At 33.9% G+C, this 26,816-nt stretch overlaps 1 protein-coding gene across 1 annotated transcript in view; it reads left to right on the plus strand.

The window, feature by feature from the left end:
- Positions 1-26,816, plus strand: part of LRP1B (LDL receptor related protein 1B) — a 1,901,444-nt gene that overhangs the window by 305,087 nt on the left and 1,569,541 nt on the right. Inside the window, exon 2 of the mRNA XM_047772014.1 lies at positions 21,153-21,275. Coding sequence (XP_047627970.1) covers positions 21,153-21,275 — 123 coding nt within the window. The remainder of the gene's footprint in view (positions 1-21,152; positions 21,276-26,816) is intronic.

Raw genomic sequence — 26,816 nt, forward strand, 5'->3', positions numbered from 1 at the left:
TATCATGACAACAGAAACACTAAGTTCCATTGAAAAGCTCAGGAGTCACATATCCCAGAAAATCTGACTTTTGAGACGTTAAGTAGATGCAGTATGAGAAATGGGTGAGAAGAGTGGGCTAAGCAGAAGGTTCAGAATCTACCAAGGCACCGAGGCAAGAAAATAATGTTGTAGTGAAAGACAGAAGGAAGTTAGTTTGGGCTAGATCCCTGAGTTGGCAGGAGAAAGAAGGAAATTTTTGACATGGCTTCAATCTTGGAAATCCTTTGCACTATCTTTACTGATATTGGACATAACCCATAATTCTAAGTTTTTCAATAATTTAAGTAGGGATTTAAAATAACCAAATGTACATTCTAAAGATGGAGTATACTCTAGGGAATGAATTGAAGGGGAGCAAAACTTAATGCAGGAGGAGGCTGTTGTGGGGATCAAGGCAGGAGATGCTACCAGCTTAGACTGTGGAAGTACCAGTTGGAATGTACGAAGAAATGAGATCCCAGTGCTAATTCAGAAGTAGGCAATTAAATTACTATAATTTAAAGATTCATTAGATGTGTGAATTTTTTGAGAAGCAAAAGTTTAGAAATTGCCCTGAGTCTATTCTATCATTGTAGAAATAATGATAGAATTTTAAGTTAAATTTTAGCTACCAAGATTTTTTTCTTGGCTTTACTGTCGTGGCTCCGTGCTTAACGAATCTGACTAGGAATCATGAGGTTTGCGGGTTCTATCTCTGGCCTTGCTCAGTGGATTAAGGATCCGGCATTGCTGTGAGCTGTGGTATAGGTCACAGACGCAGCTCAGATCCTGCATTGCTGTGGCTGTGGTATAGGCTGGCGGCTACAGCTTAGACCCTTAGCCTGGGAACCTCCATATGCCATGGTTGCAGCCCTAAAAAAGACCAAAAAAAAAAAAAGATTTTTTCTTGTTCCATCTCTTGTTCTAACTCCAAGTGGATATAGTTAAAACTGAGAAAACAAAGTTTGAGTGTGGGTGAACTGTGGTTCTTATCACTGAAAAGGTGAAAATAGAGATGAGAATAAGTCAGTATTGGAGTGATTGTGGGTATTTTTGGAGTCTGATTTGAGGGAATTGAATGTATAATATATTTAATTCATGTTTTGTAAGATAATTTATATGATTTGGTCACTTTTATGTGTCACTATTGGTAGCCACTATCAAGTATGATTGGCTTTTTATTCACTATGCTGATGTACCCAATATGATCCATAGCTCCAGGACCAATGGTCGCATCACTATATGAAGGTACTTAATGACATCTGAACTAGGTGGGTAGGTGTACAACAATCATCACCACCAAATTTGTAATGCAGATGATTCCCAAACAACTTTGTTAACTATTGACTTCAAGACAGCATGGATTTCCATGATGCAAGTGGTTTGGTGTTATCTCTTCTCAAAATTTTCCCCTTCTGCTTTTGAGGAGTGAAAATAGATTTAGATTGCTAATTAGAAAATCTTATCTGAAAAGAAGCCTCTGTATATAATAAAATGTTATAATAATATAAAACAATTTACAGTAATGGGAACATAACAAAGTTGTTTATACAATGATAAGTGGATAGAAACCTCAGAAATTAGTTACATCGCTAAAAGAAATCAATCACATATGAATAATAAATAGTTCCCCAAATTAAATGAGTTAATGTATTTATTAGTTGGGTATTATATGCTTTGAAGAAGTCACCACAGGATGTATCTCATTGTTATTCCAAAAACTAATTTTTCAATAATGTCTACACCAAATAGATTAAGATTGAGGTAATAACCTTTATCACTGTTATCAGGTTACGGTCGAATCAGTATGGCAGCTCCTGGCCTACATCACTGCCACAACACCAGATCTGAGCTGCATGTGTTACCTACACCATAGCTCACTGTGACACCACCGGATCCTCAACCCACGTAGAGAGTGGGGCCAGGGATGAACTTGCAACCTCATGGGTACTAGTCAGGTTCATTACTGCAGGAGCCACAATGGAACTTCTGTTTATCAGTTTATTTTAAAATCAACTTTATTTAGGTATAATTTATATTGTCAGATTATTCTGAATATAAAAATGACTATTTTTCAGTTTTGAAATGTACAAATGAATCTTCAGAAATTAACAAAAATAACAGAGTAAAGTTGTGAAATAAAACAGAAGTCAGTTGCTTTAAAACAAGATAAGGATATTAAATAATGAAGTTAATGTATTTAAATGAAGGAAATCCAGTAAATTTTCACTAGGAAGAATTTCAAAAGAGTCAAAAATTTAATATCAATTCATTGAATATATATATATGTCTGCATAGCACAGTATTCGAATACAAGAGCAATAAAAAGAAGCAGTTATGTAATATTTGGTTTTCTAGAGGATGAAAATCATTACCAAAACCCTGGTATCATTTACTCAGGAGAAAGCATCAAGATGAGCTGGGAACCCAGTGTCCTGACCTCTAATTTACTCAGGTTTCCTTTTTCAGTTATACCAAAGTTTCGTGAAGTAGAATATATTCCACTCCTGACTTAAATTTTACATCAATGTAAAAATCCACTGAATTCACATTTTTTATCTTTATTTAATCTAATGAATCATTCATACAGGTGTTATCTATACTCAAATTATAGATTGTTCCACTAAAAGGAGTTATTTCAGACACTGGTAGGAGTAAGATAAGAGAAACACAGCTAGCTTTATTTGTCATTGCAAGTAATTAAAATAGACAAATATTTTTAAGGAGAAAATACTGTATGTACTGTGTATATTTGTGCAAATCTTAGCATGTGGTCTGAGTTGGGTGATATGCTGAGAAAAGGAATGTTACTTTGTCTATTACTGTGTATAGATATGATTTAGTGGGTTCTAATTATTTTTAAATCTCTCAAATAATGAATATTGTTTCATGAGAGTAAATGAGAAAGGTGGAATGTAGCAAGGGTAGAAATTCCCAAGGAATGGGAGTTCTATTGTTGCTCAACAGTTACGAACCTGAACCTGACTAGTATCCATAAGGATGTGGGTTCCACCCCTGGCCTCACTCAGTGCGTTAAGGATCTGGCTTTGCAGTGAACTGTGGTGTAGGTTGCTATGGCTGTGGCTTAGGCCAGCAGCTGCAGCTCTTATTCGACCCCTAGCCTGGGAACTTCCGTATGCTGCAAATGAGGCCATTAAAAAAAAGAAAGAAAGAAAAAGAAAAAAAGAAAAAAGAAATTGCTGAAATGAGGCAAAAAAAAATGCAGGCTACCAAAACTTTAAATGTCTGTTAGGCCTGGTTCCTAGTACTAAAACCCATATTTTCATTCTGTTTTATTCTATGAGCACTCAGGTTAGGTATGGGTAAATTTCCAAGGTTAGACAATTTTCTTCAGAGAAGAAGCACTTAAACAGTTTATCAATTAAGCATATAATATGACATTAAATAGATAGGAAGTTAAGTAAGATTCAGATTTTGGTATAGAATTTTGACTATTAGCCTTTCTTGCACATGATTGCTCAATATTTTGCTTCCATTGTCAGTAGTGTCATTTTCATTCTCTTTATGATGGAGTGTTCAACACATTTCCAAACATTTGTCCAAATCCCCAAAACTCTCTTAAGTTATAGGCTCTCTTTTCCTTACTTGCTTCTTCTAAATCTTTGGAGCTATAGAAAGTATTTGAAATCAAACTGAGTAGAATTCTTAAATATGTAGTTTAGACATAATAAAGGAGTATTATGCATACATAGAAAATAATTTTTTCAAAATATTTAAGACTTTGTTGAAAATAGTATCAAATAAGTAAAAAAGATGACTTAAAACTGAACATGGATGACCCAAATCTCTTTGGGGGAGGTGGAGAACATATGACATATAAAACAAATGAAAGAAAATACCAGGTGTTCAGAACCTCCACCCACTAATTTACATTTCTTTTATTTCAGAGTCTGCAAATCCCAAACTTGTAACTCATCTGTTACAATACTAACACATTCACTATAATAATCCACTATAGTTTGTCTACTTCAAATATCAGCATGTTAAGGAAAACTTTAAATATCCACAAATCAATTTCCATCTTGAAATCAGAAGCAGAGGAACAAAACATGCTACTAGACATATTTTTTTTCTCCCTCTTGTCAGAGAAACAGAATAGGAGGAATGGAATGGACATATTTTTTTCCTCCCTCTTGTCAGAGAAACAGAATAGGAGGAATGGAATGTTTCTTTCTGTAAATCTCATCCTTAAATCTTTTTCCCTATTATTCATATTTGCATTTTACATTTTATAGACCAAGAAAGGATTTTACTCGCTTGAGTTGACTCAAATACATTTGAAAAGAAGGGTAATCAAAATTTATTTTTTTGCAGCTAGGCCTTATAGGTATCCAGGAACAATTGTAATATTAAACTTTTGGGAACACAGGAATGTCTAAATAGCCTTTCAATGTGGAGAATAGAAAGCAGTTGGAGGGCAAAAGTATCTTTCTGTGTCTGGTGTTATATTAATAATAATAGCTAACATATATTTACTATCTACTTCTTCTAGGTGGCACTATTAGATGCTTTACATATAGTATTACATTTAATCTTCACATAAATTCTATGTGCTTACTATCATTTTCCCAATTTCCGTTAAGGAACTAAAATGGAGCAAAGTTTAATAATTGGACCAAAGTATTGTACCTTACAAAAAAATGAGTCATGCTTTTACCCTTTATCTCAAATCTACCCTTGTTACAAATCTCTTTTTTTTTTTTAAATCTTATAATTTCTATTCCAGTCATCAACTTTGAAAATCTCTTGTTCTGAGAAACCACTTACCTCCCACAACAGGAAAGTACTAAATTGTTCAAATTACTTACTGTCTTCCTTATTGGGCAGAATTTTTTAATTAGATCATTTCATTGTCTGTCTTTTGTCATGCGCCTAATAAGCTATGACTAGAGTAAAAAGGAGTATGTAAAAATAGCCTTCCAACATCTGCTGAAGGACCCTCTTATAAAGAGGTAGAAGATGGACACTTGTTCAAATATATCATGATTTTAGCAGGCATACTGAGTGTCATCTCTTGGGAATGTTAATTACACAGTTTTTCTCTAATCTTTAGAGACATACCCATTTTCCTAACATTTGCTGTCTACTACTTGAGTTTCTTCCTGTATTTTTTTTTATATTGGATACAATTTCACAGTTAGGCTGAGCTCTCTAGTATTTACTCTAATCTAGATGAACATGAAAGAATTAAAATTTCTTTTATTTAAAATTTAAAAATTTTGAATTTTTAAACTGAATTACAACATTGTTACCACTTAAATAGTGAGAAAGAAATATCTACCTTAGTAAAGTTTTTTAAACTAAATATTTCACCATAACTAATTAAAACATTTATTGAAGAATGTCTGAAATACGTAATGATGTTTATATAGCTCTGTTTGTAGTTCCAGATCAAAGAAATGATAATATCCTTGGGAAACAAGAGCATAAATGTATGTAATGAATAATAATTAATAAGGCAGATAATTAAAACATAATGAGATATTGTGTTAATATACCCGTATTTAAACTGCAGGAATTGAAATTCATTTTGTCTTCTTTAAATATACAATGTAGTTTGGGAAATTCAAAAATGTAACAGAAATATGAGATGGCAGATACCTGTATATTTTTTTGTTGAGTTTTTATTATCTAAATGTTAACTTTTTCTTATGTCTATTTTTTTCTAAATATATTTTACCATACAGTAAACATTTATAGTACTTCGAAGAGGTTATTTAATCATAGTGGAAGATATCTACTTTAATCTTAAAGAAATCAGGGTTTATTCATAGGTAATATCAAACAAAGCACAAAATCTCTAAAATTTTATTTTTTCTCATGTTTGCTTACATTTTTACCTCCCCAATCATCTGCTAATAATCTCTCAAAAGGTACACATTATGAGCCTTGCACACTTGATTTTGTTTCTTGAACACATCCATAATGCTTGTTGTCCTTTTTTCTATGGAACACCGATTTCTGTTATTCATCTAAATTGATATTTGACCAAAAGCCAATACTTTTAATATAAACTTATCCAATCCTCAAATAGAAGATAATTTAATTCACAATATCCAGATCTGACATATTTTAATGGGAAAAAACATCAATTTTGTTATGATATTAAGAAGACTTCAGGAATGATTTTCTTGACTTACCAAGCACTGAGGGGAAAGAAACGTAAATATGCAAATTAGAAGACTGAAGATCAAGTCCTGCAAATTAAAAGGTTGAAGTGATTAGATTTTTTTTTGGCATATTGAGTTATGTGTAACTGGAGAAAATGGATATTTTTTCCTCCGGATTAGAAGGTGATACATAAGTCTGATGTTACTTTGGCACATAAATATATAGATATGTATATTTCATAACACATCATTTAAAGATACATAAAGACATATATCAAGATTGTACATGAATATACATAAAGTATATAAAATAAATATATTTTAATCAGTACCTACAGCATGTGCATGTGTATGTGTATTTTTTAAGAAATTATGATGAATATTAAAATGAATTCTAGCTCTAGGATATGTTAGAATGTGCCGTGCCTCCATTCTCTGAATTAGACTAAAATTTAAATATATTAATTTTGGTGCAGTAGAAATTTCAAGGTATTAAATCAAAGAAACATTCCTTTAGTTCTCTGTCAAAATTGATACCCAAGTAATATCTGAATATTGGCTATATATATGTTCCACCCTCTGTGAAAATGGTTGTGTTCTGTTATCAACTCTTACATTCTTAAGGTAGCATTTTTCCTGTGTGAAAAACTGTAGGCACATGGTGTAAGGCTGTTACCCAGTGCTTTGCAATGGCCTTATGGTAGAGGCTGGGCATGCAGAACAGGGACTCAAACCACTTCCTCTGTTTTTGAGCTTCCTCAAAAGAGGAGGTGGTTTGAGTCCCTCTCTACCCCTTGTTTCTGAAACACGGACAAAGGATGTTATTCATTGCAAAATTTATATTTACTTTTTAATTTTTTTTTTTTGGTAAATCCTATTGGAATTTTCACTGGAAAGTAAAGTGACAAGTCCTTTCCTTAAAATTGGCCACCTGCAAATATCAAGTAAGGGGAATTTTTTAGCAAAGTAATTAGTCAACAAAATTGCATATATAATCAATTCTTTCTCAAGCCTGCTCTGGAACTATCTTCTGGGAAGGTTACTGCATCTTAAGAATACACCTTCAGAATGAGATCACACTTACTTAAAAGCTAGATTTCATCAGACACATAAGATGATTTATATGGCAGGCACCAGGATGTTCAGACGCCATGAAGTTTTTCCAAGTTCTGTCATCATCTTAAAATTAACACGTTTCTGGAGTTCCCGTCGTGGCGCAGTGGTTAACGAATCCGACTAGGAACCATGAGGTTGCGGGTTTGATCCCTAGCTTTGCTCAGTGGGTTAAGGATCCGGTGTTGCCATGAGCTGTGGTGTGGGTTGCAGACACGGCTTGGATCCCGTGTTGCTGTGGCTCTGGCGTAGGCTGGTGGCTACAGCTCCGATTCAACCCCTAGCCTGGGAACCTCCATATGCCGTTGGAGTGGCCCAATAAATAGCAAAAAGACAAAAAAAAAAAATTAACACATTTCTGAAAATGGTCAGTGTAAAGAAAATATTTGAAATTCATATAAATAGTAATACTTAAAATTATATACTCTCTTGGACTGATAAAAAAATATTAACAAATGTAGGTTAGGATGTGGGATAAAAGTAAGTTTGCAGATTAAATTTTGACATATTGAAGGGCCATTTGTCTAAGTGCATCAAAAACTCTAAAAATTAATTCTTTTGCAAAATCTCTCTTTTATTCATTAAAGTTATATTGTTGTTTTTAAGAAAAACAGGTAACAAAAGATTGCATACAAATTTGTTTATTGAAATTTTTAATAATACCTAATATCTATTTTTGGACATCAAGGGAGTTTCCAATTTTTAAAACTTAAAAAAATATAGAAAATTCATGTAATGATCTGTTGTGTTCTTATTAAATTTATTAAATAGAATTAGAATTACTAATATGAAGCTTTATCAGAAATGTCTTTGAGTAAAAAAAAAGGCAATGTACAGAGCAATACATTGAGTACTTTTAAAAATCCCAGCAATTCATATGTATTTTTTCTATGTACAAAAGTCCACGGGAATGTTTAAAAATGCAATAGTGGTTTTTATCTACAAGTGGTGAATTTCAGAAGATTTGACTTTTCCCTTTCTTTTTATCCTCTATTTTCTTATATTTTAATTAGATATAATGTTTGTAGTTAAAATACCACCAAAACTTAAACTATAGAAAATATAACCTGATAACATGGCTTAATATATATTCTGTTAGATTCAAGTATACTGTTTCTCAATAATTCCTTAATCATTGAAAGAAAGAACAAGTACTAGTATAATGTGAAAAAATGTGTACACATATCTCTTTCTGAAAACATTGTGAATCTTAATTTATATCCCTGTAGGCCCTATGGCTACCTTTTCTAATTTCCTATTAACATTAAAATGTTACATTAGACCTTTTCTTTGATAATAATTATTTTCACAAGGATTAAATTCTCATGACGTGTCTTCTGTAGAGAAGTACTTAATTATCTGCGTTACTTATAGCTATGTTTAGGGAACCCATTGAACTTTTATTCACATTTTACAATTATCCAAGTAACACAAGCTCACCCAGCTAGAATCTCTGTCCTCTGTCACATTAAATAATAAAGGCATTCTTCTCACTTGATAGTTTGGGGTTTAGATTGGTCTACACAAGGGGAACCAGTCTATGAAAACCACTATCTCACCATCCTTTTTGTTGTTACCTCTAGAAGACTTTCATACCTTTTACATATTTGTTTGATCATGGAGATAAAATCAAAGGGGCTGGAAATTTCATTTACTCCATGCCTTGGTTTCTGGGGAATTCTTGCCAGTGCCATGAAGGGAGTTTTTGACAGTATAATAAAGGGAGTTCTTGACAGTGTCGTAAAGGGTGTGTGCCTATGGTGCTTCCAACTTCCCTTGTTGTTAATATTCAATCTTTTCATCTGCAGTATACCTTCATGATTGCTCCCATTTCCATAAATACCTTCCTTTTAATCTTTTATTCACAATGTTGTAAATAAATGATGAGCAATGTTTCACTTCTTCCAGGGATGGTTGCTACCTTTATAGATCTGAAACTCAAGCACATAGAATCTTGGGTAATATCCAGCAGGTGGAAAAGATTTGAGAAAAAAGCATTGAGACCTATTTTGGAAGTATAAGGTCAGTGCACAGTCTCAGTAGTTTAAAGCAGGGTGAATAATAACTGTTTATGTTTCTAAGTAGATTTCTTCAGTCCAACATTTGTATTACTACACCTTTATATGTAGGATGTCATGGTGGTTTGTTACAACAACTGAAGGCACTGCTGGTAATGCCTAAAGGTTGATGGTGCTAAATTTACTCCTGATGAAAAACTTGTTGCTCTCAAAATGCTGGTAATCCCTAAACTGAAATAAAAACAACAAAAGCAAAAAACAAACCAAAAAAACTCCCTTAGTAGTTATGACAACAGGCTTGATCATGCCTTTTTCTAGTTGGGTGACATTAGTCACTTGACTTTCTAAACAGTCTCATATTTGATTTGCAAGATGCAAATAACATATTTTTTGTGAATACTAAATGAAATACACAAATCCTTTAATTGAGCATATGGTATATTGTGAACATTCAATAACTATTACCATTAATAGTATCACTGTATTATCTCCCACAAAAGAAGTCTTTTCAAAATCTAGCAACTTAAAATAACAGAGTAAGAAGTCTTACTAAGTAGTCATGAAGAGCATATTAAAATATTGACTATATTCAAGCCAAACAATGTGGATATTCAGCCTATTTTTCCAGCCTATCTTTGACACATAAAAAAACTTCAGATACATTAATCACTTGATGTTCTGGTCTATTCAATGTTTTTCATATTTGATCTTCTTTATGCTTGGAATGCCATTCCCCATCCAGTCAGCTTGGCAATCTCACATTCTTTTATTAAAATGATTGCAAAATACCCTTTTCTGGGAAGCTTGCCTCATACCTGTATCAGTTACTTCTAATTGGTAGTGAAATTAACCAATGCACCATGGCTAAGTAATTAAGGAGATTGAGTGCATAAGGTAGCAAAATGTCTAGAAATTAGCCAGATGGGGTTCAGAGGCACTACAGGTTAGCCAAACAATATGATTCAATGTGCAGGTACTGAGTATCTTTCCACTTTGCCATCCTTAACTGTGTTGGTCTTGTGCCCCAGTCTTATTTATCCTCATGATTCCAAGATGGTTGTGGCTGCTCCAAATTTCCAATGGTAAGCACACTCTGTACCTCAGTCATCACTAATCAACAATGGGGCACATGGCCATGTCCTAGTTATTAGAAAGAGTGGAAAAGCAAGCATATGGCCTTCCATGTCTCTATAGTGGGAAGTCAGATTTTCACAAATGGTGAAAGTAACTATTGGATAGGCAACTAAAAAAATATGTTCTGTATGTCCTGTCTTCATCTCAGTCCCTGACTCTAGTTGTCCAGAACAGGAGTTGAGCCATTTTCAGTGCTCTTTCAATACTCTAGATACACTTGTATTTGCACTTACTACACATTATTGTAAACATTTATATTTTTCTTTACCTCTCAGCAATTTGTGGGTAAAAATCCCATTGCCTCCATCATTATGTTCTCATTACCTCTTTTGGGTTACAGTAAATGAGTATTAATTAAATTAATAAGTTTAAATTATTTTTAAATAGAGAACAAGACACTGTGGTTGAAAAATAAGTAAAGTAAAAAATTATATAAAGTCAAAATAAGAACTTGAGATAAGTAAAATTGTAGTCTTTGAAGAGCCCTTAACAGTTAAAAAACAGCATAAGGAATAGAGATGTTGCATCATCCCTGAAAGAGCCAAAGCCTAACCATCTGCTTCACATCTCACTAAGCCTGGAGATGAGAAAAAAGATGTGAATTTTGGTACCCCCTGGGAGACTGGATGAGGATCATACAGGATTTAGAGAATAGAACTTGCAGGGAAATGTCAATAATTTAGGCTTATTCTTTTATATTTAAGGAGACTTGTCAAAATTGTTTCCTTCCTTAAAAAATGCAGTATGTGAAAGAACTCTGCAGATTCATTTCAAAGGGCTTTTGAGAAAGGGAAGGGAAAAAGGAAATCGAGCATTTCTATTGAAATTTCAGAAAAGGACACAGAACTGCAAAGCATTAGTCTAATGACAATAAAAACTTGAGTCAACCATGTTGAATGCACCAGTTTTCTTCCACTGAAAAATATATCTTTGTCTCTTGCTAAATAAAGAACCAAGTTTTTAACTTGGTATTTTTTTTCCTTTTCCTTGGTAAAGAAGCAGTTCCAAACAAGTCTATGCTGAGTGCTTTACAATTTTCCATATCACTGCTGGAAAAAAATAAAAACAAAAACAAGGAACCATCTAGTGTGATCAAGGGAAAAAAAATTTCTCCTTGAAAATTAAATGTCAAATTGAATTTGAAATGTTTACGTAGATACTTTTCATTTGTTCATTATGATAGAAATGATAAATGAACAAAGCTTCCTGAGTATAAAGTACTTTAAATTTTCAATTTTGTCTTGTTTTATACAAGATGTTCTCATAAGTACAATGCCATTTGCAGCACCAAAATACTTGGTGCTTAATAAGGCATAGAATGTTTGCAAATTTGGAACCCAATAGAAAGTACACAAATACATAATTAATTACAGTGTTGTCATAATAGAAAGATATCATATTTTTGTACTTTCTCATCTAATGAACATTAATACCTGCATGCACATCCACACACATGCACTTCCCAATTCGTAAATTTCCCAGTCATGGATGTCATTTATTTGAGCATTTATACAGGTTTCTTTTTTTAAATAAAATTCTGTCATGTGCTCCTAGTCATTATTACTTCCTCTAGTCCTGTGCAGATGTCTTTTGACCATTATTTAACATCAAGAAGAAGAAAAGATGTTTTAAATGAGTAGTGTTCAAACTAATAAAAAGCAATTTTGAAGAAAAAAGAAAATTAATGGTAAAATAGTTGGTAGTTTGCTTGCTTCCTAATATTTTTTTTATTTTTTAAAGTTTTATTGAAGTATAATTGATTTAAAATATTGTGATAATTTATGCTGTACAACAAAGTGATTCAGTTATACATGTACATGCATCTATCCTCATTTATATTCTTTCCCCACAAAGATTATCACAGAATATTGGGTAGAGTTCTCTGTGCTATACAGCAGGTCCCAAATGGCCAATCATTCCATATACTACAGTGTGCATATGCCAATCCCAAGTCCCCAGTCCATCTTTCCTCCCTCCCTCACCTGTCCCCTTTGGTACCCATAAGTTTTTCAAAGTCTGTGGGTCTGTTTTTGTTCTGCAAATAAGTTCATTTGTATCCTTTTTTTAGATTCCGCAGATAAGAAATACCGTAGGATTTTTGTCTTTTACTGTCTAACTTCACTTAGTATGGTAATACCAAATCCACCCATGTTTCTGCAAATGGCGTTATTTCATTCTTTTTTTATGGCTGAGTAATATATTCTATTATGTGTGTGTGTGTGTGTGTGTGTGTGTGTGTGTGTGTGTGTACCAACTGTCTTTATCCATTCCTCTTCCTACTAATTTACTTAGACTTGCATAAGTTGTATCTGGACTGTGAGATAACTGGGGTCTGATATTAGCTTCCTATTGCTATTGTAACAAATCCCCATAAATTTAGTGGATTATAGACTCACAAGATTGTTACCTTAGAGTTCTGGAGATCAGATGCTCTAAATAATGTCATAGGACTGAATTCTTTTGGAGGTTCTAGGTAAGAACCCGTGTCCTTGCCTTTTCCAGCTTCTAGAGGCTGCCTGCATCTCTTGGTTCATGGCTGTTTCCTCAGTTCGCTCTAGCTTCTGCTTTTGTGCTCACATCTTTTCTTGAGCACAAAACCTTGAGTTCACCTTGATAAACTAGGATAGTCTCCTCACTTCAAGAGTCTTAATCACATCTGTCACATGTCACCATTCATAGTAAGGTGACATGTTCAGAGTTCTGGGAACTAGGATGTGAACATCTTTGGGGTACCCTTATTCAGCCTTTGGGGTCTTATTTAAGAATTTGTTTAGCTTCTCTTCATCAGTCTTAGCTTTAGAGGTAACAGAACTCCAGGTAGAGTTACGTGCTATTTTTAAAATATAGGAATATGTGTACACATTGGATGAGTGTGTGTGCTCATATGTCTGCATTATAGGTAATTAAGTTTCTAAATTGTCGATAGTGATTCAGCAGGATAATAGGAATTATGAATTAAAAATCATATTATCACGTAAATATGGATACCTTTCATTACTAATTGTCTTTTGAATTAAGGCCTGGGCACATTTTTAAGGATAGATTCAATGTAGGTAAATGATGCCATAAATTACAATCTTATATAATATAATATGGTTTACTTTTCAATCAGCTACAATATTTGTGAAGGAGATATATTTTCTTACTTAAATGAAACTACCAAGTTTGACCCTTTTTGATCTACCTTCCGTATACCAATCTTCCCAAATATGTATAATTCAGACACATTTTTTGTATTCTTATTAAGCATGGACCGAAAATGGTGAGTTTCATTTTATCTTACACTTAAAATAATGGTAATCCTAAGGAAATTCTCTTTTTTTAAAAAACACTATTGCTGATGTATTTGGCTAAGTTGCCTTTGTACAACCAGCTATTGTAAAAGTGTAATTTTCAGAACCATTTTTAGGAGATTCTGGAGGTTAACATTGAATCTCCCTCAAGTTTGATTTTTAGTTTCCATGGATGCTTTAATTTTATATGCTGTAATATTTTCTATTCAGGGTATTTTATTTTAAGCATGGGAAAACTTAACTTTATTTTAGTGATTAGCTAAATAAAGCTATTTATCATTCTGATAATAAAACAAAAACCACCGGTATTACCTTGGTTTTTCTTTTCCCCTTCTCTTAACAGAAATAATGCATAAATTTTTATAGAAAATCTGACTTTTTTGCATTAAAATCACTTTATTGGGGCAAATGTGAAGTCTAAGACAGAAGACTTTGCCCTCCAGGAACTCATCATTCAGTAGCTACCATACATAAAGCAAAACACAGAAGCATCTTCTTGGTGGTTTGAGTGGAATGTTATGGAATCAGTGATGAAGGAAGAAAAAGTTCATTGTAGAAGTTTCAATTAAAAGAATTAAAAAGTCTTCACACTCTCAGGCAGGACTAGAATTTTGTTACATGGGAAAGGACATTCTAATCAAATGAATAAACATGTACATTATATACAATGATAGATAAAATGGTGTTTTTAGGGAAAGTGAATAGAACAGTATGGAGAGCTAAAGATGTATGTTGAATGGTGAAAGGATATTAGCAAAAAGCATTGCAGAAAAAGTCCTTTAACCATATTATAAAAAACAATTTAAATGGAATTTTGAGCATATATTCTTCACTTATATTTGCATATTTTTCTAGTAGGTGAATATAAAAGGAAAAAAATTAAAGTGGTTCCTGATACTTGATAACTAATATCATTTCTTTAATTTTACATGAGCTTTATCAAAATTTGAAGTTGAATAAGTAATACATTCTGCAGGTCTCTACAAAATTCTGTTCTTTGGGTAATGAATTAATTGCCTGTTATATGAAAAGAAGAAACATAACCTCTCTCTTTTCATAATTATGAATGTCATATTATTAACCATCCTTTAAGTTAGCAATGAGATACATATATAATAAATAAATATTTTTAATGTTGACTAAGTTCTGAAGCCTAACTCAGAGCATTTTGCTAATATTTAGCTTATGCAAAACATTGTGCCTATTTATTCTTTAACTTACCTAGATTTAGTATCAGAATTCTCAGTGATTTAGTTGTTGAATGGGTACTATCACCTTATCTTTAATTTGTAACTAGCTACCATATTTCATCATTTATATGTCCTTTAAATGTCCCTATATAATATCCCATTATACACTCAGTCCACAGACAACTTGTTGGTAAAATAACATTCTTATTAGTATTTAAATATCAAGTCAACTTTTAAGTGAAATGGCATAACAATATTATAAATTAGTTATGGTGAATGATTGAGGAGCTGGAGGCTACACAATTATTCAATAGACCCCTATTGACCGATATTAGTTTTAGTGTTTGCCTCTGACAGTTCCTGTTTTTTGGAAACATTGAAAATAAGCAGTACATCGCGATGTTAAAGTGAGGAAGTAGAGGAGTTCCCGCTGTGGCACAGCGGAAACAAAATCCGACTAAGTATCCACGAAGATGCAGGTTTGATCTCTGGGCTTGCTCAATGGGTCCGGGATCCAGCGTTGCCTTGAGCTATGGTGTAGGTCGCAGAAGCAGCTCAGATCCTATGTTGCTGTGGCTGTGGCATAGGCCTGCGGCTGTAGCTCAGATTTGAGATTCGACCCTTAACCTGGGAACTTCTATATGTTGCCAGTGCAGCCCTAAAAAAAAAAAAAAAAATGAGAGAGAGAGTATAAATTAGCTGGTATGGCAACTTATGTATACAAAATATTTTACCTAAGACCATCTATATCCAACTTCTGAAAATATACATTTTTATTAAAATAAGTAATCAGATGTTTTCATTTAAGTGTATCAGGATTATTATATTAAGCTTTTCTCATGATGGAATGAATCCAAACTCAGTCAACTTTATAGGCTATGGTTTTCCTAATCTTTTCATGTCTTTTGATTGCAAGAGCTATTATTATAAAGAGATATACATGGTACTAGCTTTGATCTTCTTCCTTAGGGATGTAAGCCAAACTGCCTGCATATTCTCTTATAAGCTTCTTGTTTTAATTGTAGTGTATAGTATTACATTTCATACAATAGGAAGACATTTAAAATAAGATTAGTTTGGCTATCTCAGAAGTGTGGCATGAAGCATTAAATAGGATAAATGGAAAATACACATAGATCTAACATATTGAGCTTCTGATTCAAGGAACTCAATCTATATTTTTAAATAATCACCTTGAAATACTGAAAATTCATTCATTTGAATCCTATAATAAATGCTTTTAAAAACTGACCTTGAAGTGGAATATCTAGCTGAAAAAAATAAATAGGTGTTTTGTAGCAAGCTCTTCTTAACTGCTATTTCCTAGAGGAATAATATAAAACTGTCCCCAAAATTGCAACAATGCAAATTCACTTGTTGGAATTGCTTAGCAAAAGTTGGAACTTGTTTAGCAAGCTGATAACATAGGCTTATTAAGGAAATCCCCTTAAGTATAATTTACACCTTAAAAAAATTTGTTTTGAATCATGATGGTTTTCTGAATAAATCTGTATACTATATGTGTGGCTGTGTATTGAGGATGGGTCATTTGCATATTTTCCCAAGGGACTTTCTTCTGGGATTTTTCCAAGGAATTATTCTGTATCTATGGCTCAATGCAGGTGAACAACTGGACATTAATACAAAACAAAATGGACAGCATACTCAACTGTCAGATATATACTTTTCAACCTTACCTGGATTCCCATTGCTGTTAGAAAGAAATTTCTAGGTGATGCACTTTGATTCCCTACTCTTATTCTAAAACTTTACTGCTTCTTCTAGTTCTATCTTCACATTTCAAAAGTTAGTCTTGTTGAGTTCTTTAAAAAAACACAACCAGGTAAGAATACCTTAACCTTTTTCCCTACCAGCTAATAATGTATCTAATGTATCTATTTCATTTTTCTATCCTTTCTTCCTCAGAGCAAGTGCTCCTACTATTGTTTAGATTTTTATTCCAGCCATGTGAGTTTTTGGAAACTACTGCACTTTCCTATCTTTTTGGGGCCTCCCTCCAGTCTCTCTTCCTTCAGTGGCACCTTTTCCCCAGCCTACAAGTCTGCTCCATTGTTTTAGAATTCATTGCACTTAAACTTTGTCACTGGTGACCCCCTTCTTCAATTCATTCCAAAAATTTTCCATGATTTGGGGAAATAATCTTTCCCTTTGACCTCTTCTCTTATATCTCTAGCTAAAGTCTGTCTCCTCTGTCCTCTTGCCTGATCTTCTCTTACTTTGTTGCCTTTCTCTCCCATCTCTCTCTGTCCCTGCTCTGTCTCATCTCCTTCCCCCACCTCGCTTTCATTTCATCTCAGTCTATTCCTATATTTTTCACTGTCTCCAGTTCTTTTCAGTGTTTTTAGTTTTGGTCACTCTCCTGAATTTCAGACTTCAATGTGTCACTGCCTATTGCATATTTATTCTTGGATGTCTCCCAAGTACCTCATACACGGTATATTAAAAAAAAAAGTTGAAAAGTCACACTTTTGGGGTCAGAGATCTGAATTTAAGATTTTGACATTTAATGAGATGGTGAAAATATATTTGACGTCAGTTTCCTCATGAAATACTGTCTTGAAATTCCATTTTACCAACACATTTATCCACACAGCTATTCCCTTTCACCTGCATTATAGCAGTAACATCCTAGTTGACCTCCCTGCTTCTTCCTTCATTTCACTGCATCTATTTTCAACACAGTAACCAGAGCAATCCTTTACAAAAATAAGTTAGATAATGTTGCTCTACTCAGAACATTCCAGTGAGTACCCATCTTGATTTGTAGTAAAACTCAGAGCTTTCATCTGTCACCCTCAACCCCATATTCCCTGATTTCCTGACCTCAATTCTTTCTACTTTTTCTTTTTCTCTAGCTACTCAGACCTCCTCAGTGTTCCTTACATTTTCTGGGCTCCCTCTTGCCACAGGTTCTCAAAGCATGATCTTTAGCACATGATCTTTTGTTCAAATGAGTGAAATGAATGTCACTCTCACCTTCTATAAGTTGTTTATTCAAATTTCACATTCCCTGTGAACATATTCTCTGACCACCTTATCTAAAATTGTATGTTCATCCTGTCTCCAATTCTTAGTCCTCAAAAATTTTTTTATTTTTTCTCTGTGGGATTTATCTTCTAATATACATTGCCATTAACTCCTTTATTTTGTTTTTGTTTCTATCCTCCACCATGATGACCAGGAATTCTGTTTTGTTTTTCTCACTGTTGTATCCTCGGTACCTAGAACATAGTAGAGGCTTGGTGATATTTGTTGAATAAATAAATGAATGAAGAAATGAAGGTATTGGGGAAGATTGCTTTTTGAGGTGCAGAGTGCTATAAAAATACTATTTATTCCTATTATTATTCCACTGTCCCTCCAACCAGGCTCAAATGCATTTACACACACATGCAGTATCTTCTTTTTTTCCCACCTATGTCTTATGTTGGTTTTTTAGACACCATGTAATCAACTCCTGAGGCTATTTACCTGGAGACATATTTCAGCTTTTCAAACATTTACTCACGATTCCTAAATCCTATGTTACATAATTTAGAGCAGATTCTCCTTTTCAATCTCCACTATTTACCCCAATCATCTCGAATTTTCTCTAGACAAATGCGATTGTCTCCTAATAGATAACTTTTTAGCATATTTTATCATAAATGCCCTTTCTTAGTTACTTTTGCATGGCCTCAAATTATTTACAGAATGTTTCCTATGCTAAGTAAACAAGGTCCTTCATTACTGACCCTGACCTATGTTTCTGAAACACTTTTTCCCAGCATCATAAATTGTTCTGAATGGCCCTTTTTATTTCTTTATACTTCAGCAAATATTTTATTGATTATTTACTAATTTAGTCCCTATACACTGGCATTTAGTGAGGTACCATTTTTCCCCCTTTCCTTGTAGCAATTTGTTATAGTTTAGGGAGAATGAAGGAAGAGAAAGCCTAACACCTCAAAATCATAGGTCAAATGCAGAGTAGCTATAGGTATAATGAACAGACTTTCTGATTTTTCTGGCGTGGACTTGGTTTATACTTGTTGCCCAATGTAGTTATTGATATCTTCCTTCACTCCCTTTTTGGTGAAAAATCACATTGTGTTTATCTATAAGCAAAAATAATTTTTAATTTTATCATATGCTCTTTCCCTGCATTAACTACAAAAGTTACATGCTGTCTAAAATAAAATTTAACTGCTCTCCTTCTAGCACTGGAAAATGCTTATAAATGTCACACATGATGTTTGGTGGAAAAACTTAGATCTTATAACCTGAATGTCATTTCAATTTTAGTAGAAAACATTTGTCTCTGGGAGCTCCTGTTGTGGCTCAGTAGGTTAAGAACCTGACTAGTAGCTATGAGAATGTGGGTTTGATACCTGGCCTCACTCAGTGCATTAAGGATCCAGTGTTGCTTAAAGCTGTGGTGAAAGTTACAGATGTGGCTTGAATCTGGTATTGCTGTGGGGGTGGTGCAGGCGTGTAGCTGCAGCACCAGTTTGAGCCCTAGCCTGGGAATTTCCATATGCCACAGGTACGGCCATAAAAAGCAAAAAGAAAAAAGCAAAAAAAAAAAGGAAAGAAAATGTTTCCTCAAATGGATTTTAATAGTTACTGCCTTAGCAGTTTTTATCACTCTACTCCTTTTCTGGAGTGTCTTATATTCATTCTCCATTTATTTATATCCTACCAACCTTTAAGTAATGCTTACATCGCCAAAATTTTATTTGTATTTGTCTTCATCTGTCTCTACCTGTGATCTCCCCTTTTAACATGTATTCATATCATTTATTGACAACTTTTTGTATATAATGTACATTTTTCCCGCTTCTAAATCTGTTGGTGCAAGTAGTCTCCTGAATCTTTCATGACAAAGATGGAAACTTTTGCATCTTTGATTCTAAAAGCACCAACTCTAAGACTGAATTCAGAGTACCCACTAGCAACCTAATATAAAAAGCAACAACCATTATGATAGCAATGGTTATAAGGGTGGTATTGATGGTTAATTTATTGAAAAATGTAGTAAGATAAATATGTGAATTTTAAGGAAATGATTTGAGAGTGGGAAAAGTTAATTGTACATTAAAGATGTGTGTTTTTGTAGTTGGGTGTATTTATAAAGTATATTTCTTAAAAGTTACTTTGGGGTCAGGGAAGAACTTGAGGGAGAGAAAGGAAGGACATACCATATTTTATCAAACCAGTAAGTGAAAGATATGCCATTATTTGTATATTGGTAGGGGGAAAAATCTAATTAAGCTATGGTATAGTGCATTCATATCACCTAGAATTTGTTGAAAGACATATTTACTGATTGATTATTTTTATCTTGGATCATTCCTGTATATGCATAACAAAGAATAAGTGATATCAAATAGCTAATATTTCTAACATTCCTTCACACTAAGAGGTCATTGGTTATAAGAAACATTTCTGTTTCAGACTTGTTAAAATACTTAAAAAATAAATATTTTATTGAATGGATTGATGGTGCAGAAGTAAGAATACTGCAAAAAAAAAGATTTGATGAGTTTACTAGGACTGAGGAAAGGTAATAGATCCTAAATATTCTGAAGCAATGGAAGGAAAATAATGGACTTTCTGAATACAATCAAGTGTAGAAACCTGAGTTAGAGCAATGCTTTCTGGAATTTTACTATCACTCTCTCTGCCCAATAGGAGAAGCTGTCAATCAGAAAGCTGAAGTAAAAAGGAGAAAAAATATTATGATGTTGGCAATCCAATAGATATAGAGCCATGAAGCTCCAGCATCAGGATCAATGGTTAAGAACCAAATACTAAGAGATGGCATATAAGTACATAGTCAGTAATTTAAGTGAACAGTATTAAGACATTTTCTCCCTCTTGGACCAGAGAAATTATTTTCTGCTCAAGACTTCTGCTTTGGATCAACATCTTCTATGAAACCTGCTTGCTGGGTTATCTCTCTGCTTTAACTGACACGAAAAACCTCTAGTCCTAAATACGAACAGAATTCTCCACTCTCTTCAGGATAGACTATTGGAGACCACGGCAAAGTGAAGTCTCAAAATTATTTGCTTGAGCTGAGTGGATAAAATCAAGAAAAATAATTGCTTTGGCTTTGTTGATGAACATACAATGTGGATCACATTCATGTATCTTTTATGCATTGTTTTCTCACACTTCATCTTTGTACTGCTCTTGTGTTCATGTTCAGATCATTCATATTTTATTTTGGAACATTTTCACTTTCAGATCAGCAGTCGTGTGATCCTGGTGAATTTCTTTGCCACGATCATGTGACTTGTGTCTCCCAGAGCTGGCTGTGTGATGGGGACCCTGACTGCCCTGATGATTCAGACGAGTCTTTAGATACCTGTGAGTAGAAAGGTTCTGCCATTCAGATATATCTTACCTGTGAAACCAAATGTCAGTTGTTCGCACGGATGACTGCTATTTCAGTTTATTCTTATTTTTTTCCAAATAGCCTAAGGAATTTAAAATCTTTTGTTTGTGTTTCCTTTAATATGACTATGTGAATGAGAGCATAAAATACAGTTTTGTAGTGTGAATTAACTTATGAAGGGAAGAAAACACAAGGTTAATTATTTCAATGTTGTTGTGTTACTCCTAAAAAACACTTACTTCAAGAGAATGTTACTACTAGAAAAAAAAGACTTTAAGAGAAAAAAAAAAAAAAACCTTTAAAACAGCACTAAAATGGAATGAGTTTCTCTCTAACCATTTATATCACACATTTTGAGACAGAGGAGCACATAGAAGGAATTTTGAACTTTAGTTCCCAAATTATTTCTATTAATATCCAAGGTTGTGCATGTGTTTTCTTTCAAACCTGAAAGATAGAAACTATTTTTGTCCATCCATACAGTAAGAATCTTTGACCTTATACTATCAGATTAGGAAGCTCTTAATACATGTGAATCCTAATTATAATTGTACCATTGTTGTCTAACTTGGAGGCCATTGAAGGTTTTGCCCTTGTGAAAAATGCTACTACATCAAAATTGTAAATAATAACAGGACCATAGCTAAATCTGCCACACTTTCGTTTAAATACCCACTATCATAAAGAGTAGGCAGCATCCCCTAAATATTGATATTCCTGGCACTTCTAATATCATTCTTTGATTCCCCTGCAAACAGGTATGTCAATTTATCAATATTATCCTCAAAGCAACTACATAGTCCTGTGAAATCAACATGAAAAAAGAAAAATCTATCATCCTATTGCTTGATATTGTAGAGATAACATTTTTTGGTTCCATTTTCTACTATTATCTACTGTAAGTCTTATATATGGGATAAATATGTTTTGATGAAAATCTCGGTAATAGAAAGCAGAGGCAATGTGTATTCATTTTCTTTATGTTTGCTAGTGTTTTTAAAATTTCTCAACATATGGGTACTTGAATATTTGCATTAAGTGCTTTTTGTAAATTTGAACAGATCACTTTTTCCATAGGAAGAGGTTGTAGTTGTTTAGGACATTTTTAATATTCACCAATTTAATTCTGAAAACTTTGACTAGACTCTTGTAACATAGATAATGTCCTAGTCCTGCAATTGATTAATAGGATTAATAGTAAAATACTCTAATAGAGAAATAAAATATGATAAATCCATACAAAAGAATATAACCTAGCAATAAAAAAAAGAATGAAGTACTTATGTAGGCTACATTGATAAATCTTGAAAGCATTATGCTAAGGAAAAGAAGCCAACCACAAAGGACCACAGATTCTATGATTCCATTCATACAAAATATTTCAAATAGGCAAATTTATTTTATTTATTTTTTTATGATATAAAAAATGTGGACTGTAATAAAAATTATACGAAAGAATTTATTTAAAAAACAAAAAAGAACTTACAGATTTCAAAACCAATCTTATGATTACCATAGGTGAAACTATTGGGGAAAGGAAGAAGTAGGAGGGTGGGAATAGCACATACAAACTACTGTGTAAAAGAGATTACAGAACAGGAAAATCTACTCAAAGGTTTGTAATAAACTATATGGGGAAAAAGAACTGATATATTTATATGTATGATTGATTCATGTTGCAGTATACCTGGAACTAATACAACATTGTAAATAAGCTCTACTCCAATGAAATTAAATTTAAAAAGGAAGAAATCAAGATAAAATAGAAATCATGAGATCCAACATCTTGGAATAATCTCAATATTACTGTGGAAGTATTTTTGCATGTGCTTATTGGCCATCTGTATATCTTTCTTGGAAAAATACTATTCATGTCCTTTGCCCATTTTTCAATTGGGTTGTTGGCTTTTTTGCTGTTGAGTTGTATAAGTTGCTTGAATATTTTAGAGATTAAGCCCTTTTCCTTTGCATCATTTGAAACTATTTTCTCCCATTCTGAAAGTTGTCTTTTTGTTTTCTTTTTAGTTTCCTTTGCCGCATAAAGCTTGTCAGTTTGATTAGGTCCCACAGATGTGTTTTTTTTTTTTTTAATAATTTTTTTTTATTTTCCCACTGTACAGCAAGGGGGTCAGGTTATCCTTACATGTATACATTACAATTACATTTTTCCCCCAGCCTTTCTTCTGTTGCAACATGAGTATCTAGACAAAGTTCTCAATGCTACTCAGCAGGATCTCCTTATAAATCTATTCTAAGTTGTGTCTGATAAGCCCAAGCTCCCGATCCCTCCCACTCCCTCCCCTCCCCCTCCCATCAGGCAGCCACAAGTCTCTTCTCCAAGTCCATGATTTTCTTTTCTAAGGAGATGTTCATTTGTGCTGGATATTAGATTCCAGTTATGAGTGATATCATATGGTATTTGTCTTTGTCTTTCTGGCTCATTTCACTCAGGATGAGATTCTCTAGCTCCATCCATGTTGCTGCAAATGGCATTATGTCATTCTTTTTTATGGCTGAGTAGTATTCCATTGTGTATATATACACCACACCTTCCTAATCCAATCATCTGTCGATGGACATTTGGGTTGTTTCCATGTCCTGGCTATTGTGAATAGTGCTGCAATGAACATGCGGGTGCACGTGTCTCTTTTAAGGAGAGTTTTGTCTGGATATATGCCCAAGAGTGGGATTGAGGGGGTCATATGGAAGGTCTATGGATAGATTTCTAAGGTATCTCCAAACTGTTCTCCATAGTGGCTGTACCAGTTGACATTCCCACCAACAGTGTAGGAGGGTTCCCTTTTCTCCACAGCCCCTCCAGCAATTGTTATTTGTGGATTTATTAATGATGGCCATTCTGACTGGTGTGAGGTGATATCTCATGGTCGTTTTGATTTGCATTTCTCTTATAACCAGCGATGTTGAGCATTTTTTCATGTGTTTGTTGGCCATCTGTATATCTTCTTTGGAGAAATGTCTATTCAGGTCTTTTGCCCATTTTTCCATTGATTGATTGGCTTTTTTGCTGCTGGGTTGTATAAGTTGTTGATATATTCTAGAGATTAAGCCCTTGTCGGTTGCATCATTTGAAACTGTTTTCTCCCATTCTGTAAGTTGTCTTTTTGTTTTCTTTTTGGTTTCCTTTGCTGTGCAAAAGCTTTTCAGTTTGATGAGGCCCCATGGGTTTATTTTTGCTCTAATTTCTATTGCTTTGGGAGATTGACCTGAGAAAATATTCATGATGTGGATGTCAGAGCGTGTTTTGCCTATGTTTTCTTCTAGGAGTTTGATGGTGTCCTGTCGTATATTTAAGTCGTTCAGCCATTTGGAGTTTATTTGTGTGCATGGTGTGAGGGGGTGTTCTAGTTTCATTGCTTTGCATGCAGCTGTCCAGGTTTCCCAGCAATGCTTGCTGAATAGACTGTCTTTTTCCCATTTTATGTTCTTGCCTCCCTTGTCGAAGATTAATTGACCATAGGTGTCAGGGTTTATTTCCGGGTTCTCTATTCTGTTCCATTGGTCTGTCTGTCTGTTTTGATACCAGTCCCACCCTGTTTTGATGACTGTGGCTTTGTAGTATTTCTTGAAGTCTGGGAGAGTTATGCCTCCTGCTTGGTTTTTGTTTCTCAGGATTGCTTGGGCGATTCTGAGTCTTTTGTTCTTCCATATAAATGTTTGGATTGTTTGTTCTAGTTCTGTGAAAACTGTCATGGGTGATTTGATAGGGATTGCATTGAATCTGTAGATTGCTTTGGGTAGGATGGCCATTTTTACCATATTGATTTTCCCAATCCAGGAACATGGAATATCTTTCCATTTCCTTACATCTTCTTTGATTTCTTTGATTAAAGCTTTATAGTTCTCGGCATATAGGTCCTTTACCTCCTTGGTCAGGTGTATTCCGAGGTATTTGATTTTGTGAGGTGCAATTTTAAAAGGTATCGTATTTTTGTATTCCTTTTCTAATGTTTCATTGCTGGTATACAGAAATGCAACTGACTTCTGAATGTTAATCTTATATCCTGCTACTTTGCTGAATGTATGAATCAGTTCAAGGAGTTTTGGGGTTGAGTCCTTAGGGTTTTCTATGTATAGTATCATGTCATCTGCATACAGTGACAGTTTGATCTCTTCTCTTCCTCTATGGATGCCTTTTATTTCTTTGGTTTGTCTAATTGCTGTGGCTAGGACTTCCAAAACGATGTTGAAGAGCAGTGGTAAGAGTGGGCATCCCTGTCTTGTTCCAGATTGGAGTGAGAAGGCTTTCAGTTTTTCCCCATTGAGGATTATATTTGCTGTGGGTTGATCATAAATGGCTTTGATTATATTCAGGAATGTTCCCTCTATACCCACTTTGGCGAGGGTCTTGATCTTGAATGGATGTTGGACTTTGTCAAATGCGTTTTCTGTGTCTATTGAGATGATCATATGATTTTTGACTTTTTTATTTTGTGAATGTGGTGTATGATGCTGATTGATTTGCGTATGTTGAACCATCCTTGTGAACCTGGGATGAACCCCACCTGGTCATGGTGTATAATTTTTTTGATATGTTGTTGGATTCGGTTGGCTAAGATTTTGTTGAGAATTTTTGCATCTATATTCATCAAAGATATTGGCCGATAGTTTTCTTTTTTGGTGGTATCTCTGTCTGGTTTTGGAATGAGGGTGATGGTGGCCTCCTAGAATGTCTTTGGGAGTATTCCTTCTTCTTCAACCTTTTGAAAGAGTTTAAGGAGGATGGGCACCAGTTCCTCTTTATATGTTTGATAAAATTCACCTGTGAAGCCATCTGGTCCTGGACTTTTATTTGTAGGGAGTGATTTTATGACCTCTTCAATTTCATTTCTAGTGATCGGTCTGTTCAGTTGGTCTGTTTCTACTTGATTCAGTTTTGGCAGGCTGTAAGATTCTAGAAAATTGTCCATTTCTTCCAGATTGTCAAACTTGTTGCCGTAGAGTTGTTCATAGTCTTCTCTTATGGTTTTTTGTATTTCTGCTGTATCCGTTGTGATTTCTCCTTTTTCATTTATAATTTTGGTTATTTGGGTTCTTTCTCTCCTCTTTTGAGTGAGTCTGGCCAGGGGTTTGTCAATTTGGTTTACCTTTTCAAAGAACCAGCTCTTGGTTTTATTAATTTTCTCTATTGTTTTTTGAGTCTCTATTTTATTGATTTCTTCTTTGGTCTTTATAATTTCTTTCCTTCTGCTGACTTTAGGACTTTTTTGTTCTTCTTTTTCTAATTCATTTAGGTGGAGGGTTAAGTTGTCCATTTGGGATCTTTCTTCTTTATTTGAGAAAGGCCTGTATTGCAATAAATTTCCCTCTGAGCACTGCTTTCGCAGCATCCCATAGATTTTGAGTGGTTGTGTCTTCATTATCATTTGTTTCAAGGTAGTTTTTAATTTCCTTCTTGATTTCCTCATTGACCCATTGGTTTTTTAGTAGCATGTTGTTTAGTCTCCATGCAGTAGGTTTTTCTCTTTCCTTTTCCCATGGTTGATTTCTAATTT

This window comes from Phacochoerus africanus, chromosome 3 (assembly GCF_016906955.1).
Source record: "Phacochoerus africanus isolate WHEZ1 chromosome 3, ROS_Pafr_v1, whole genome shotgun sequence".
Lineage (NCBI taxonomy): Eukaryota > Metazoa > Chordata > Mammalia > Artiodactyla > Suidae > Phacochoerus > Phacochoerus africanus.